This window comes from Lolium rigidum, chromosome 7, assembly GCF_022539505.1.
Source record: "Lolium rigidum isolate FL_2022 chromosome 7, APGP_CSIRO_Lrig_0.1, whole genome shotgun sequence".
NCBI lineage: Eukaryota > Viridiplantae > Streptophyta > Magnoliopsida > Poales > Poaceae > Lolium > Lolium rigidum.
In genome coordinates, this window is record NC_061514.1 from 90414480 (window position 1) to 90427922 (window position 13443).

Genomic DNA, 13443 nt, shown 5'->3' on the forward strand with positions numbered 1-13443 from the left:
TCCCCGTTGGTGAAGCAAAACAAACTATCGACTGGTGTTCGAACCATGTGGTGGATCACCAAACGAGCTTGCTATACCGCCATCAGATGGTAAGATCATCGCGACTCCCGACACCCCCTGCAACATCGGAAGACGAACTGCATTCGAAGATGAAGCCCTCCCCTCTCCTGCTAGCACGGTCGGGGTGAGCGATCCAGGGCACCATCGCGATCTCCCACGCCATTCACTACCACCACCGGGAAAACTGGCCGGAGACTCTCCCCAACACCGGAGATCCCCATCGAAAACTTCTCCTTCGCTAGAGGCAAGCTGCTCCTCACCCTCTCCACCGATCCGCGAGATGATGAGCTATCACCACCCGAGAGTTGCGTCCATCCCGGCGAACCCGTGCTCGTTCCCCTCGATGACGACTGCGCCACCACGACGGGAAGTCTGCTTGCCGGAATCAGCCCTCCCCCATCGCCTCGCCTATTGCCTATTTCCCCCATCCCCCGTCGCCTCTTTCATGCTAATCAGGGCCACCACCCCCTCCTGTACTCGCCCCCATGACCTGGCCCGCCATCAAACGAGAACCGCCACCACCGCCAAGAAGGCTGGCGGCAGCAACGGCTGGGGAGGTCGGAGGAGAGAGCCCGCGCGACGCGGAGTTGCGCCCCTGCGCCGCCTGCGTTCATCTTGTGTCTAGACCTTACAATAACATTAATAAAGCACAATGTGAATTAAAATCAATTATTTTCATATAAAAATAAGTATTTATCACATCATAGAGTTGTTTGACATAATAATATGTAGACCTCATTTGAAACATTGAATATCTTTCGCATGCAAATTTTTTTTTTGATATAAACCATTATTTATGTATAAAAGCTATTTGCCACTTTGTTGAGTTGCTTAGTAGAAAAATGTAATTATAACTAACATTTTGTTAAATACTAAATACCTAGACATGGGTCATATTTTTGTTGTATACGCATATCCTGGGCGTTTAAGAAATTAATTTTAGGACCTGGTCGGGTAATATCGGTGGAGTAAAAAACGATTGAACAAAGTTCTGTTACAAAGAACCGATGGCCAGGCTCACAATCACAGCGTGTATACGGTTTTAATGTGTAGGTGTGCTGCCTTTGTATAAAGCATTTTGTTTTCTTGTTTTTAGTTAGCCTTTCTGAGCTTCTCTCAAGCTCAGTTCTGGTCTTGTTGTAAACTCATATATATAAACCCAAAATTAATATAAAAAAATACAGTGGGGAAACCTACTGTCAGCTTTTAAAAAATGTGTACAATGCCCCACGCAAATGAAACCTTGTTCGCGCGCCAGTCTACTATTTTGGATGGCTCGCACATTTCAGCCCTTTCCTATAGCTCGCTGAAGCGCCTCGCTAATCATCCCAGGTGCCACGGCGGCAGAATCGGCGTGCTGCAAATAAATCACCCGAGAACGTTACATTAGTAAACTGATATAGCCACCATGAGCGTTAACCAGATCGATCATGATTCATGACTGATGTGAGCATGCCAGACCTGAGCTCGTATCTTCAGAGCAAGAAGGCCACCCGGCGTTGACGATTGCACGGATAGAACATCGAGTCTGAGAGCCTTCAAGGCGTCGAACACTCGTGTCATCAGCAGCTCCTTCCACCGGCACCGGACCTCCAGAAGCACCTCCTTGTCCATCACAGTGACGTTCACCATGTTGCTCGACCCGTGGTCCTTCTTGGAGAGGTGCCCCTTCTCGGTGTTGGCATCGCCGAACTCTGATGCCTTCCTCTTGGATCCAGCCAAGATCTTCCCAGCAACATCGTGTCGCTTCCGGCCTGCAGTTTCTACCGGGCGCGAGAGTGCCCTGCTGAATTCTAGCTCTTCTACCCTTTGCTCCAACTGCTTGAGATAGGCTATCGTTTCTGCTAGGATGGATGCTTTGTCCACCTGCAAAAGTAGTCCATTTTTTTTCTATGAACATTCTGTAACACATACTACATAAGAAGAAGAAAATGAGCAGGGGTTACCTTGTGAATGGATGGGACCAATGATTTCAGAATCAGGAACATCTCGTTGAGCTTCTCGCGACGCCTTCTCTCCGACATGACATGCCCTTTGACATTGCTTTCCCGAGCTCTTGCCGTGCCGCCACCACCACCATTCGTCCATGCACCGCCAGCCAAAGATTTCTTCAGCAACTTCTGCGACTCTCCAGCGACCGACGCAGCCACATCTTCCAACGAGTCCGAGGACCTCTTCCATGGCGTAAAACACGACGACCGAGAAGATTGAAATGAGTAACTTAGAGTGACAACATCATCAGTGATCCGTTCTGCGTCTGACACCGACGCCGCTTCTGGAGAAGACATGACTTCGAAGGACCCGCTCATGATCCAGTTATCCTCGAGAGCGCGCACATCCAGCTCATCGCATAGGCCGTAGAGCTCGTCGATCTCCTTCGTGATCAGCTCTAGGTTGCCATCAGACAGACAGTCGATCTCCCTGGACATCATCCCCTCGACGGCGTTGTGGTCGACATCTTCGAACACGATGTTGGCTTCATCATCACCAGGTTCGTTTTCTGATGGGCTGGAGCTCGGTTCCTCCGACTCCGAGCATGTAGGAAATTGTATCTCCCAGAAGGATGTGCCGATCCGGTTCACAATGTTCGTGTCCTCCAAAACCTAGCAAAAAAAGGATCAATATCACCTTACTAGGATAAAATAACATATAGATGGATTCAGTCTTTGATGAGTGCCCATTTAATTGAACAAAAACAAACACATAATACTCGCGCGAAGTACTACAAGTGATAGCATGTTTTAATAACATGGCGCCATGTTTTTCATTAGGAGTGTCTAAAAACTAATTTTATGTGACGTCATCCAATATCTGCAATCCATGTTAATCAGGAGACCACGAATTATAAAGCAATCCAATGTTTCCAAGTCATTTTCCCGATTACAAACTCATGTGTACACTACCAATGTTGCAATACATTGCAAGCATCGAATCACCCTTAATCATGTGGCCTCAAAATCGTTTGTTTATTTACTTTTTCTAATGCTCGTGAAATATGGGGATCTCGGTCACCTAGGAAGTGAGCCTAGCTCAACTGGTTGAGGAGTGGATGTATAAACTAGCACATGAGTTCAAATCCTTACGAACACGAATTTAGGTTTTTATTTATACTTGAGGCCCTGACTGAACCTGGTACTCATGCAATTTATCTTGAGGACTAGGATTTAATATTCGTGAAGATTAAAAATCCTAGTACTCATGTTGGTGCATAGGAAGGGAAGTGAAATTCTCCCCATTTTAGCTACTCCCCAACCCTAGCCCCCGGTGGCTGCTCCTCCTCATCCCTCCTCTCCTCCTCCTCCTCCTAGATCTCGCCATCGTAGGAACACACCACTTGGCAAAGCCCGCGCAGTGTCGGCGGCGACGGGATTTTTTCTACGGGCGGCGAACTCCCTCTCCTTGCGGCGCAGGTGATGGCATCGAGTGTCGACGGCGGCGCGGTGATGCAACCTTCCAACGACGATCCTGGCGCATCGACGATGGAGGTGGAGCTCCTCCGCCTAGTCCTGGTGCCCCCATGGTGCGACGGCCGGATCCAGATCCACCCGGGGTCTTGGCACTAATAGAAAATAGCTAATCAGTGGCGCACCTATATTGGCTATCAGTGGCGCACCTGGGTGCGCCATTGCTATCTGGATTAGCAGTGGTGCACCACGTAGTGCGCCACTACTAGCTCATTGGTGCGCCACTACTATTTCGTCGAGGTGCGCCACTGCGCAAAAAAAGAGGTGCGCCACTGGTAAAAAAGTTGAAATTTAGATCTGGTTCTATATATGGAATTTTTTGATTTTTTGGGGTTTTTTCGATTTTCGTTCTAGTATGCATCTTGGCGCGTTCTCTGTGATGGGAAGCTCCACATGCAGCCGAAGAAGAGGATGAGGAAGGAAGGTTCGGCTGAGTGGAGGAGGATAGGATGAGGAAGAGGAGAAGGAGGAGATGAGGAGGAGTGGAGGAGGAGGAGGAGGAGGAGGAGGAGGAGGCTGGAATTGGAGTTGGAGGAGGAGGAGGGGCGGAGTTGGAGGAGGAGAGAGTGGAAGAGGAGGCTGGAGTGTAAGAAGGAGGCTAGAGTGGAGGAGGAGGCCGGAGTAGAGGAGGAGGAAGTGGAGGGGGAGGCCAGAGTGGAGGAGTAGGAAGGAGTGGAGGAGGAGGAAGGAGTTGGAGGAGGAGGGAGTGAGTGGAGTAGTGTGGAGGAGGGAGAGGATATGGGTAATGGTAACCGGCCATTTCAAATTTTTATGGGTGGGAAGTTAGAAGTGTCGCACCCCATGGTTTGGTGCGCCATTGCTATTTTTTTTTTTAAAAAAAATTCTGCCCGAAATGTAAAACCTGAAAAAAGTCATGCTTCCTTTTCGATTGTTGGGAGTCTAAAAATTGTCTAAATACCCGTAGGGCATTGAAATAGGATAGGAACTTTCGCATAGATACATTTTCATATAATTTTTTTTTTCATTGGAGGTCGTAGAAAGCGCACCATGTAGAGGTGTGCCACTGCTACCTCAAATAGCAGTGGTGCACCTCTATATGGTGTGCTATTGCTATGTATAGGGGTGGGTCAAACCATGGTTAAACTTAGTGTTGGCGCACTGCTCACCAGGTGCGCCACTGCTAAGTTGCCTACCGGTGGAACATCACTTTGTGGTGCGCCACTGCTATATAGCCAGAAAAGTAGTTCGCCACTGCTAACATTCTGCATCTAGGCCTTTTTCTAGTAGTGTGGGCTTTAGTGGGCCTGTGAGTCTGGTACCACGGTTATGGGCGCCGGGCTACGATGATGGATTGGCACCATGGTGATGCCGCCGTCGTTGGTCTTTGCGGTGGTGCCTCAGTCTGCTGGCTCGTGGCATACTTGCCCACTAGGAACATCACTACCCCACGTCCCACGATTCGCGGCATTTTGGTTCCGGCGTTTTAGCCAACTGCCGCTAATAATTGTTTTGCACGGCAGTTTATAACTAGTGCCGCTAATGGTCCAGTAATTACCGGTGATTTGGCACAGTGCCATTAAATTTTGATGGTCAGCGGCAGTTTACAATTGATGCCGATAATCGGGCGCTGGCGATCTGGAGAAGTGCCGCTAAAGTTTGATGCGAAAGTGCCGGTGAAGGCTGATGCGCACCCACTGTTTTGCACATAAGCCCATTCAGATTATATTAATTAATCCGCAGTCCCTGTAAAAAAATCCGCAGTCCAGATCTCCGGCAAGCACAACCACCCATTCCATTCGACGGGGAACCCTAGCTCTCCTGGCGGCGGTGGCCTAGACCGGGACGCCTCGTCCATCCTCCACCTCGCGCACACGCACCGACCTAGCACGATGCGGGCGATCTCATCGGCGGCGGGAGGCATGCTGCGGGCGCGTCTGCGCGCGGCGGCGCACGTCCGCGGCGGGCATGGCGACGGCGCGGGGCGGTGGACGGCGCCGGGGCACGAGGTGCGGCCCAAGGGGTACCCGATGAACCGCACGCCGCCGCCGCCGGGGGAGTCGCGCAAGTGGGAGGACTGGGAGATGCCCTGCTACCTCACCTCCTTCCTCACCGTCGTCATCCTCCTCAACGCCAAGCCCGATCTCACCATCGAGACCTGGGCGCACCAGAGGGCGCTCGAGCGCCTCCAGCAGCAGGAGCTCGCCGCATCCGCCAATGCCCTCGCCGAGTGATCCGCGCGCGCCACAGGTCTGGGAAGGAAGGTGGCGTGACCGCCCGCCCACCACCACCGCGGGTCCTCAGCTGACCGCATCATGATTGCCGCCCCCATCCTCTGCGCCACCTCTCCGTCGTCTTCCGGCCGCATGTGGTTGGGGCGGCCACGGGTGGAAACCGGGAGAAGGGAGCCCCCTCGTCGCGGTCCTCCGCCACCTCGCGGATCGGCCCCTTCACAGATTCGGCCATGGTGGCAGCAATACCTTGGCCCCTCGGGAGAAACTGCTCGATGGGGCCCTCTCGATGGACGCTGATCACCGGGGTAGGCGCCCGCGCGGCCACATCTTCGACGAGCCATGGTGTTTGAGGTGCGTTGGCCTTCTCCCATGGACCAGCTATGTTTAATCTACCTCCTACAGCCAAGTGTTTGGAACTGACATCAATTGTGGTATCTGGATAATTGGTGTCCAGTATGTGTTTGTGATATTGCCTATGCTGGTGAGCTTACTCAGCCCGGCATGACAACCACGACCAGACACATAGTCAAGTACCTCACTAGCAAGGCCAAGGCGTACGTGAATGAGTCACACCGACGCTTCTGCGGCGCACCATGGTGTTCAGCCACTTCAGGGCAGGGGACCTTGAACAATGGTATATCTGTGCTGAGAGGACACTGCACCAAGCTGAGCCATTCGAGGAGTATACAATTCCTTGATTATTAGTGGTAGTGCTCCAAATTTCTACATGCGGTACTTTATACGGTAATCTTACCTTGCTGTGATGGCTAGCTGAATGCTTTAGAAAGTACCTTCTCACATCCTGGCCTATACACAGTCAGGTTTCATCTAGATAGCTATACCCAGCAAGATATATTTATTTTGCAGTAAGGCATCTGTTACAGATACCACAAAATGATCGTACTAGGCTGGAGTATATAATTGATTCCTCTTGCTGGGTCAAGTGAATACTTATGCGCATGATTGTGCTTGTGTTTTTTAGCTCTGTAGGCATGCACTGGATTTTAAATTTAATAGAAATTCATCACCCCTTACATTTATTTTCTCAATATAATTTTTAGCCTATGCTTCCTTTACTACAGTTAATGGAGAAAGCGAAGTTGTCTCGTGCACCAAGAGGCTCAGCAGATTGAGTGTTACATTTTCTGCTGTACATGCAAGTGCGAGTGGTAAGCACGGATGATCCTTTAGCTTCCCTTGCCTTCTTTCATTGCACTTCTATATTTTGTATGCCTTGCATATTCTAAAGATAATTTGTGTTTCCCTTTTCTTACTCTCAATATAGTGGTAGTGGATCTATAATAGAATTGTTATTGTGCCCACGTGTAACAATCTTCCATCTATGCTCTACCATATGTATTCGTTTCATGTTTTTTTGGTTACCTAGAAATAGTCTAATTCAGTATGGTCAGGCAATGCTTTTATCTTTAAAGATCTATCTCCGACAATTATGTTTCAGTACCCCTGTCTTACAATTGGTGAGGTGTGCCAATGATTACATTGCTAGGTGAATTTTGTGTGAAATACGCAGTAGTTGCTGCACTATGTTTATACACTATTTATGTGCTTGCTATACTCCAGTTTGTGAAGTGCACTTCGTCAGGTTATTGAACATGCTGCCAAGTCATACCGGGCTGATGATAACAATTTCACATCACCCTAGTTATTTTTCCAAGCTGCCAATTGGTATATGGCTGCATCATATTATTTATATATGGGATAACCTCCTATTTTCTGTAGGAAGTAAAGCTAGGCATCAAAATCTGACAGTAAAGCACATGCAACCTTTGATAAAATTCCATTTAGCTACTATTAATAATAACTTATGACTAATCTCTTTTGCCATCTGCACATATGTAAGAGTACCCATATTTCCCTCATGGTCATTTTTGCAATATAATGACAAGTGGTAGACCTTATTTTGTGAAGGCTATTCATAATAATTAAGTAGAATATTAAAGTTGTAAGCCCAATAGAAAAGTTACTTTTAAAGGTTTAATTTAGCAGCTTTTGCAATGTATGCCATGTTTTATGCTTTCTTCTATTTACCTCTTCACATTTGTATTATGATACTTGGAAAATGAAGATATCTTATAAGTTAGTTTCTTACATATATGGGCAAACCACTTATTTAGTTGCTTGGTTTTTTCACATATATGGGCAAACCACTTATTTTGTGAGTTTTTATAGTTGTACGTACATATTTTGGGACATCTGCTTATGTTGTAGGCCTGCTTAATTAACAATTTATTCCAATAGATCAGTATGTGCCCTAAGCCACCGTGATGATTTCTAACGAGTATCCAAAATCTGGCAGAGGCATTTTCATTATTCAATTTGGCATTGGACTACATTCAAAAAACAATCTGTCTTTGTTAGTACTGCACTTGAAGGAGCATGAACTCTGCGAGAATGCATGTGTTTTCACTTATAACTATTGAACAACATTTGGGTGTAGTATTTGAACTCTGAGAGCATGCATGAGTATAATTAACAAATTGCATATGTTTTGCTGGATTAGTTGAGTACTCTGATATCCTCTCCATGTTTTCTGGTTTGGCAATGAAGTGATCCTTTATTTTGCTAGAGCACTTGAAGGTCAGCTCTGACCTGGTCAATGGAGGCTGCTGGCCCTAACGGTGTTGCGGCATGGGCATGTCGTAGCCTCGTAGGATCTTTGAACTCGACCCGTTGCTCCCTCCGTGTGCCATTTTGCGCATTTTGGTGGTTGGCTTCACGTAAGGTGTTGCTTTCATCTTCCTGGGTACAGAGGCTGGGTTGTACACAGTTGAGCTCAGTTGAGGCTGAAGCAAGAATGTAGGACATAGATTCTTCGTGAAAGCCATACCCTACACGAGCTTCTACACTGGAGGTACGAGGTACATACTAGCCTCGTTACTGCTTCTCAAACATGCACATGCCGTTCTTGCCATATACACCATTGAAAAAATATTTCAGTCACTATTCTTAGAGGCTGCACTTGGTTTATATTATGGAAAAGTAAACAAACCTGACAGGCTAAAGGTGATCATTGTATTGCTTACTACTTAGGGACATGTTACAGTTACACAATTAAACATGAATTGGATTTATTGTGTTCTCAGCTACTCAGCTTACCTCTAATTCTGAACATACATTCTGTAGGCTCTTTTACTTCTTGCACGCTCCATTGAGGCAGATCCAAGCACAGTTATCCTGTGGGTGTTTTATCTTCATATTTACTATCAAAAGGATGAAGGACTTGGAACATTTTCCTGCTCGACGAGGAAGAGGGCTTGGTGTCGGGGACGGGAACCTGACTGCGGCGTCGGATGCATGGCGCAGCTGGCGCAGCTTCCTCTGGCCGCACGAGGAGGCATCTGGCCGCGCGGCGAGGCAGGGCCCAAACTCCATGACAACTTTCTTCCTCGGCGGCAAATGAACCCTGTTGTGTATTTTATCTAATGGTTGCAAACCATGTTTGAACACTGTTGGTCATGGAAGTTAGATGCATGGATTGTGAATCCTTGAATGTTTCAAAATGTTGGTTTCAAACCTAGATTGCTTGGAAATATTGGTTTTAAACATTGCTTGACTTCTTGAGTGTGATGTATTCTTGATTGTAGATTGCTTGAAGGTTTGCAGGCAGTATAGCAACCTTAAAAGTGCGTAAGAAAATAATCAGCGGCACCAGAATTAAAAGCCTGAAAAAGTAATTGTAGGCATCCTTTAAAAGTGCCGGCAAAAAGTTTAGATGGTACTCTAGAAAAGTGCCAGTAAGAAGATTTTGTGACATTTTTCGAAAAGTGCCGGCAAAAAGATTCTATGGCATTTTCGGAAAGTGCCAGCAAAAAGATTCCGTGGCATCTTTCAAAAGTGCCGGCGATACTAACTAGCGGCATTTTTGGAAGTGCCTTAAAATACAATTAACGGTGCTTTTCTAAAAATGCCGGCAAAGACCTACCTCGACTGGAATAAACGCAGCACTTTTTTTTGTGCCTTGAAAAATCTTTGCCGGCACTTTTGATGCCTTTGCCGGCACTTTTTTGTGCCTGCAATCTGGGTACATGACTTAGTGCGTGCTGATGACATGGGGCTGTTGGCTCGGCTTGAATAAAGGAGGCGGCCCTAGGATCCCTCTCACGCCCTAGCGAAGAATTGCTTGTTGCTCGCCTTCATTTTTCTGGACAGAGTGTCGAGATTCGGAAGGCTCGGCTAGCAAACTCCAGTGGACGACATGTCGGAGATTGCTAGATTTGATGGTATTCGGTCACTTGCAACCATGTTTTTTCAGACCGCTTGGTTTTAGAGGGAGCGATACGATGCTCTGCAGTTTGTTGCCATCGTGGAACATTTTTTTAGCATCTTGTGTCGAGATCAATGCAAAAACTTTCACTTTTTTGCATCTCCTACGAAATGTGAAACCAAAAACTTTACACGCCAATAATATACTGGAACTAAGTTGTCTAAAAAAAATTCAGACTTTTTGTGCATGAAAAATATGTAAAATGAAAAGTTTACGGGTTAATTTTATTAATTTAAGTTTATGATATCCACAAAAATTATGAATATATTTTTCATCAACTATGTTTCCAACATAAGGCTAACGTGAAAAGTTTCAAGTTTTAATTTTTTTTCGCTAGGGAGAAAAAAAGAGAAAGATTGTGCACGGATCTTAGAGCGAAATGGATTGGATGGATAGGGAGTGTGCACCTAACATGGTGCTTGGAAAATCCACTTGGACTCCGACGAACTCACCTTCTCAGCCGTCCCCAGCTCAAGCACACCGCCCATGAATGGGATACAAAGAACTGTCTGAAAAATGTGTCCAAAGAAAGCCGTGCAGTTGGGTCAGAAATCTGAAAAGTAAACTAGTGACATGCAGTGCTAACTGTAATAAATGTGATGGAAGCCTGAAGTGCACTTGCCTGAATAGACGCGGTCTGAATTAGCCAGCAGATAGTATGACCATGCATAGACAGAGGAAATCGTGATATATCAGTTAGTATACATAAATGTTAATTAAGGAGAGAAACCTTTTTATGCCGTATATTAAAGAGTGAGAACTGAAGATGTGCACACGCAGACATACCTTGGCTAAGAGCGCGCGTTGGAAGCTTTTGGTGTCTGCGAGCTGAGCGTTGCAGAGCCAAACATGTTGATTGCTCACAAAGCTTTTGCCAGGCAACCTGATAGTGCGTTTACAGCAGAACGCCAAACACTTCAGTCTTGAGTATTCAGTACAGTAGATCTTATGATGATAAGATGCTAGCTACTGTCAGGGTGGAGTTGTGCTTTGGCGAAGTGCATACGTACCCTTGGCCAGGCCGGAAGCCGTAGGTCATGCAGACGGTGTAGTACCATTCGGCATCACCAAGATCCTCCGGCGACAGGGTGGCGGCGGGACGTCTGGCCCGGTGGTCGCACTCGCCGGAGAGTAGCGACTGGTAGAGCTCCCTCAGCTGCTCGCTCCTATCCAGGACGAGCTGGTCGGCGGTAAGGTCCGTCGAGTTGGCGATCTTCCTCGTCTTTATCTCGCCGTTATAGAACCCGTCCTTCCACGTCAGGAATCTGCAAAACAAACGGAACCGGCCAGCCGGTATCGTGTAAGAGGAAAGGAACAGGCCGGTGTTCGTCACTAGCTTAGCTTGAGCATTATATTACCCTGGGCGGCTGGTTGAGATGGACCAGAATATGGCGTAAGTCCAGTTGATGCTCCTCACGACGGCAGCGAGCTGGTTCCTGAATTGCTTCCCCGACGACGCCAGATGGGTGGGTTCTTCCTGGCTCGGAGGTGCTGATTGTGCCATTTTGCATCCACACTAATTCCTGCATATGCATGCAGAATTCACAAGGTGAAGCTAGAGCAAACAAAGTTGCAAGTAAATATGAAAGACGTGGTTGTGTTGTGTAGAAGCATCATCTTTAATTAATTTAAGTTCATGCTGTAACCTCTTTACTCACTTCGTGCTAAGGAACTTCTGGAGAGATTAATTTCTCAACGAAGTAGAGAGAGCAATTAAGGTAGAAGTAGAAGCACAAAGAGACACTAAAACTAACTAAGCTAGACAACAACGGACGAAAGAGTTCCAACCAAAAGGGATTTGAGCTTTGGTTGAGATCCGGCCGGAGAAGAAGCCGCTAAAAAGCTAGGTGCATTTGCACATACTACGGCACTACGCTATTGGCAACCTGTCGTAGAGAGAGATGTAGCTACTATATATATGCAAATGTACCAAGAATCCAAGTCATGTTATACAGATCTTGCAGCAGACGAGCAACGACTGCCACACAAGTACAGAACAGCAAAGTACTGTATGTCCAAACACTATTACACCAACATACATTTAATGCTGTCACTTTCTAGGTAATTTAGTATGCCAGCCTACTTGATTTTCTCACTGTTAGTAAAAGTGGAGTAACACGTACGATGTCCTCACCACTGTGTATTTGACAGTGTGTTTGACGGGGACACGTCACGCATAGGGTGCACTATATATAGCACCTTGCTCATACTAGGTACCTAATTCTAGTTTACTAGGTCATCAGAAGCACATCTTACGGTTAAAATTACGGAAATAAGTCAAGGCACAAATACAGTGCAGACCTAATGTCCGAATGTTTCACATTCAAATTATTCTGCAAAGCTTATGAATCAAACTAAATGACATACGAGACTATAGACAATGGCAAAGCCTTGCGCTCCCCGGGGAAGGTGGCGGCGGGGCGGTTCCTCTTCCTCTCCTCGATGCGAGTGGAGTTTCTTCCGGCCGAGCGCGACGGCGACGGAGCAGCGGTGGTGTGCGGCGGCGCGGGAGGCTGCTCGTGAGGCTGCTGGGTCGCGGCGGAGGGGTGCTGCGTGACGGCGCGTCTGGGGGCTCCTGGCGGAACGGATGGCGCGCGGCTGGTCCGGATCTGGGCCATGCTGGCCTGTTCGGGGCGGGACGGCCTGAGGCGTGGCGCGGTGGAGGCACGCCGGCGCCGGCGTGTGATGGTCAGGACGGGCTGCGGCGCAGGCGTGGCGGTGCCGGCGGTGGTGCAGCGGCGCAGGCGCTCCGGCGCGCGCTCGGGCCAGCGGTGGCGGAGCTGCTTCGGGTGATCGCGACGGCAGTGCTTCTTCGGTTGGTCACGGCGACGGACTGTAGCGGGAGGCCGCGACGAAGGAGGCCGTGGCGGAGGTTCCTGAGGGTGGCCCCGGCGGAGGGGGCCGCGGCAGAGGAGCCTGCCGGAGGCCATGGCGGCGGTGCTGCTTCGGGAGGCTGCGGCGATGGGCGGGCCCCGATCTGGGCCTGTCGGGCCATGCGGGCCGCTGTTGCCGTTGGCGGCGTTTCCGTCTTGGCGATAGGGTGGCCTGGTGCTGGCCATGGCTTTGGGCCGGGTTGGCAGTGCGGTGGCGGCTTCGGGTGGTGCGAGGAGTTCATGTCTGCGGTCTTCGGCGTTCGTCCTCGAGCCCCGTGTCGGTGTTGATCGGCGTCCGCTCTATGCGGCGTTCCGGCGGCGCCCACGGGGATCTTAAGCGGTACTCCGTTGGCTTCAGGCTGTGCTGCCCTCTGCGCGTCGGTTGGCCGGGAGGTTGCTCAGCGATTGCAGGTGGTGGTTTATGCTGGTCCTTGTTGGCGGGCACGAGGTCTTGGAACTCTTCGCTGCGCGAAAGCTCTGTCTTGGCGGCTGGCCAGGACCGACGACGGTGACGCCTGTGGGCGCCGAAGGCGTCGTCAAAGCGGGTGTTTCTTGTTCTCCGCTCGGGC

At 48.7% G+C, this 13443-nt stretch overlaps 2 protein-coding genes across 2 annotated transcripts; one reads left to right on the plus strand and one right to left on the minus strand.

The window, feature by feature from the left end:
• Nucleotides 1-1345: 1345 nt before the first annotated feature.
• LOC124671651 (anthocyanin regulatory R-S protein-like) lies at nt 1346-11505 on the minus strand. Its single transcript, XM_047208000.1, has 8 exons — nt 11360-11505; nt 11012-11266; nt 10788-10884; nt 10624-10638; nt 10454-10510; nt 2007-2663; nt 1522-1926; nt 1346-1417 (listed from the first exon to the last, which is right to left on the minus strand). Exons 1-8 carry the CDS (start codon nt 11503-11505, stop codon nt 1346-1348), a joined length of 1704 nt encoding a protein of 567 aa, XP_047063956.1.
• On the plus strand, nt 5375-5716 carry LOC124675822. Its single transcript, XM_047211896.1, has one exon. The coding sequence runs from the start codon at nt 5375-5377 to the stop codon at nt 5714-5716; it is 342 nt and encodes a 113-aa protein (XP_047067852.1).
• Nucleotides 11506-13443: the final 1938 nt, after the last annotated feature.

What these genes read in the sequence shown, in the direction of transcription:
- LOC124671651 (XM_047208000.1), bottom strand. Translation starts at nt 11,505, where the DNA reads ATGGCACAATCAGCACCTCCGAGCCAGGAAGAACCCACCCATCTGGCG. An exon ending in AGCTGGGGACGGCTGAGAAG is followed by an intron (nt 2,664 to 10,453) that starts GTGAGTTCGTCG and finishes TTTTTTTGCTAG; the next exon opens with GTTTTGGAGGACACGAACAT. An exon ending in TGGTCCCATCCATTCACAAG is followed by an intron (nt 1,927 to 2,006) that starts GTAACCCCTGCT and finishes CTACTTTTGCAG; the next exon opens with GTGGACAAAGCATCCATCCT.
- LOC124675822 (XM_047211896.1), top strand. Translation starts at nt 5,375, where the DNA reads ATGCGGGCGATCTCATCGGCGGCGGGAGGCATGCTGCGGGCGCGTCTG.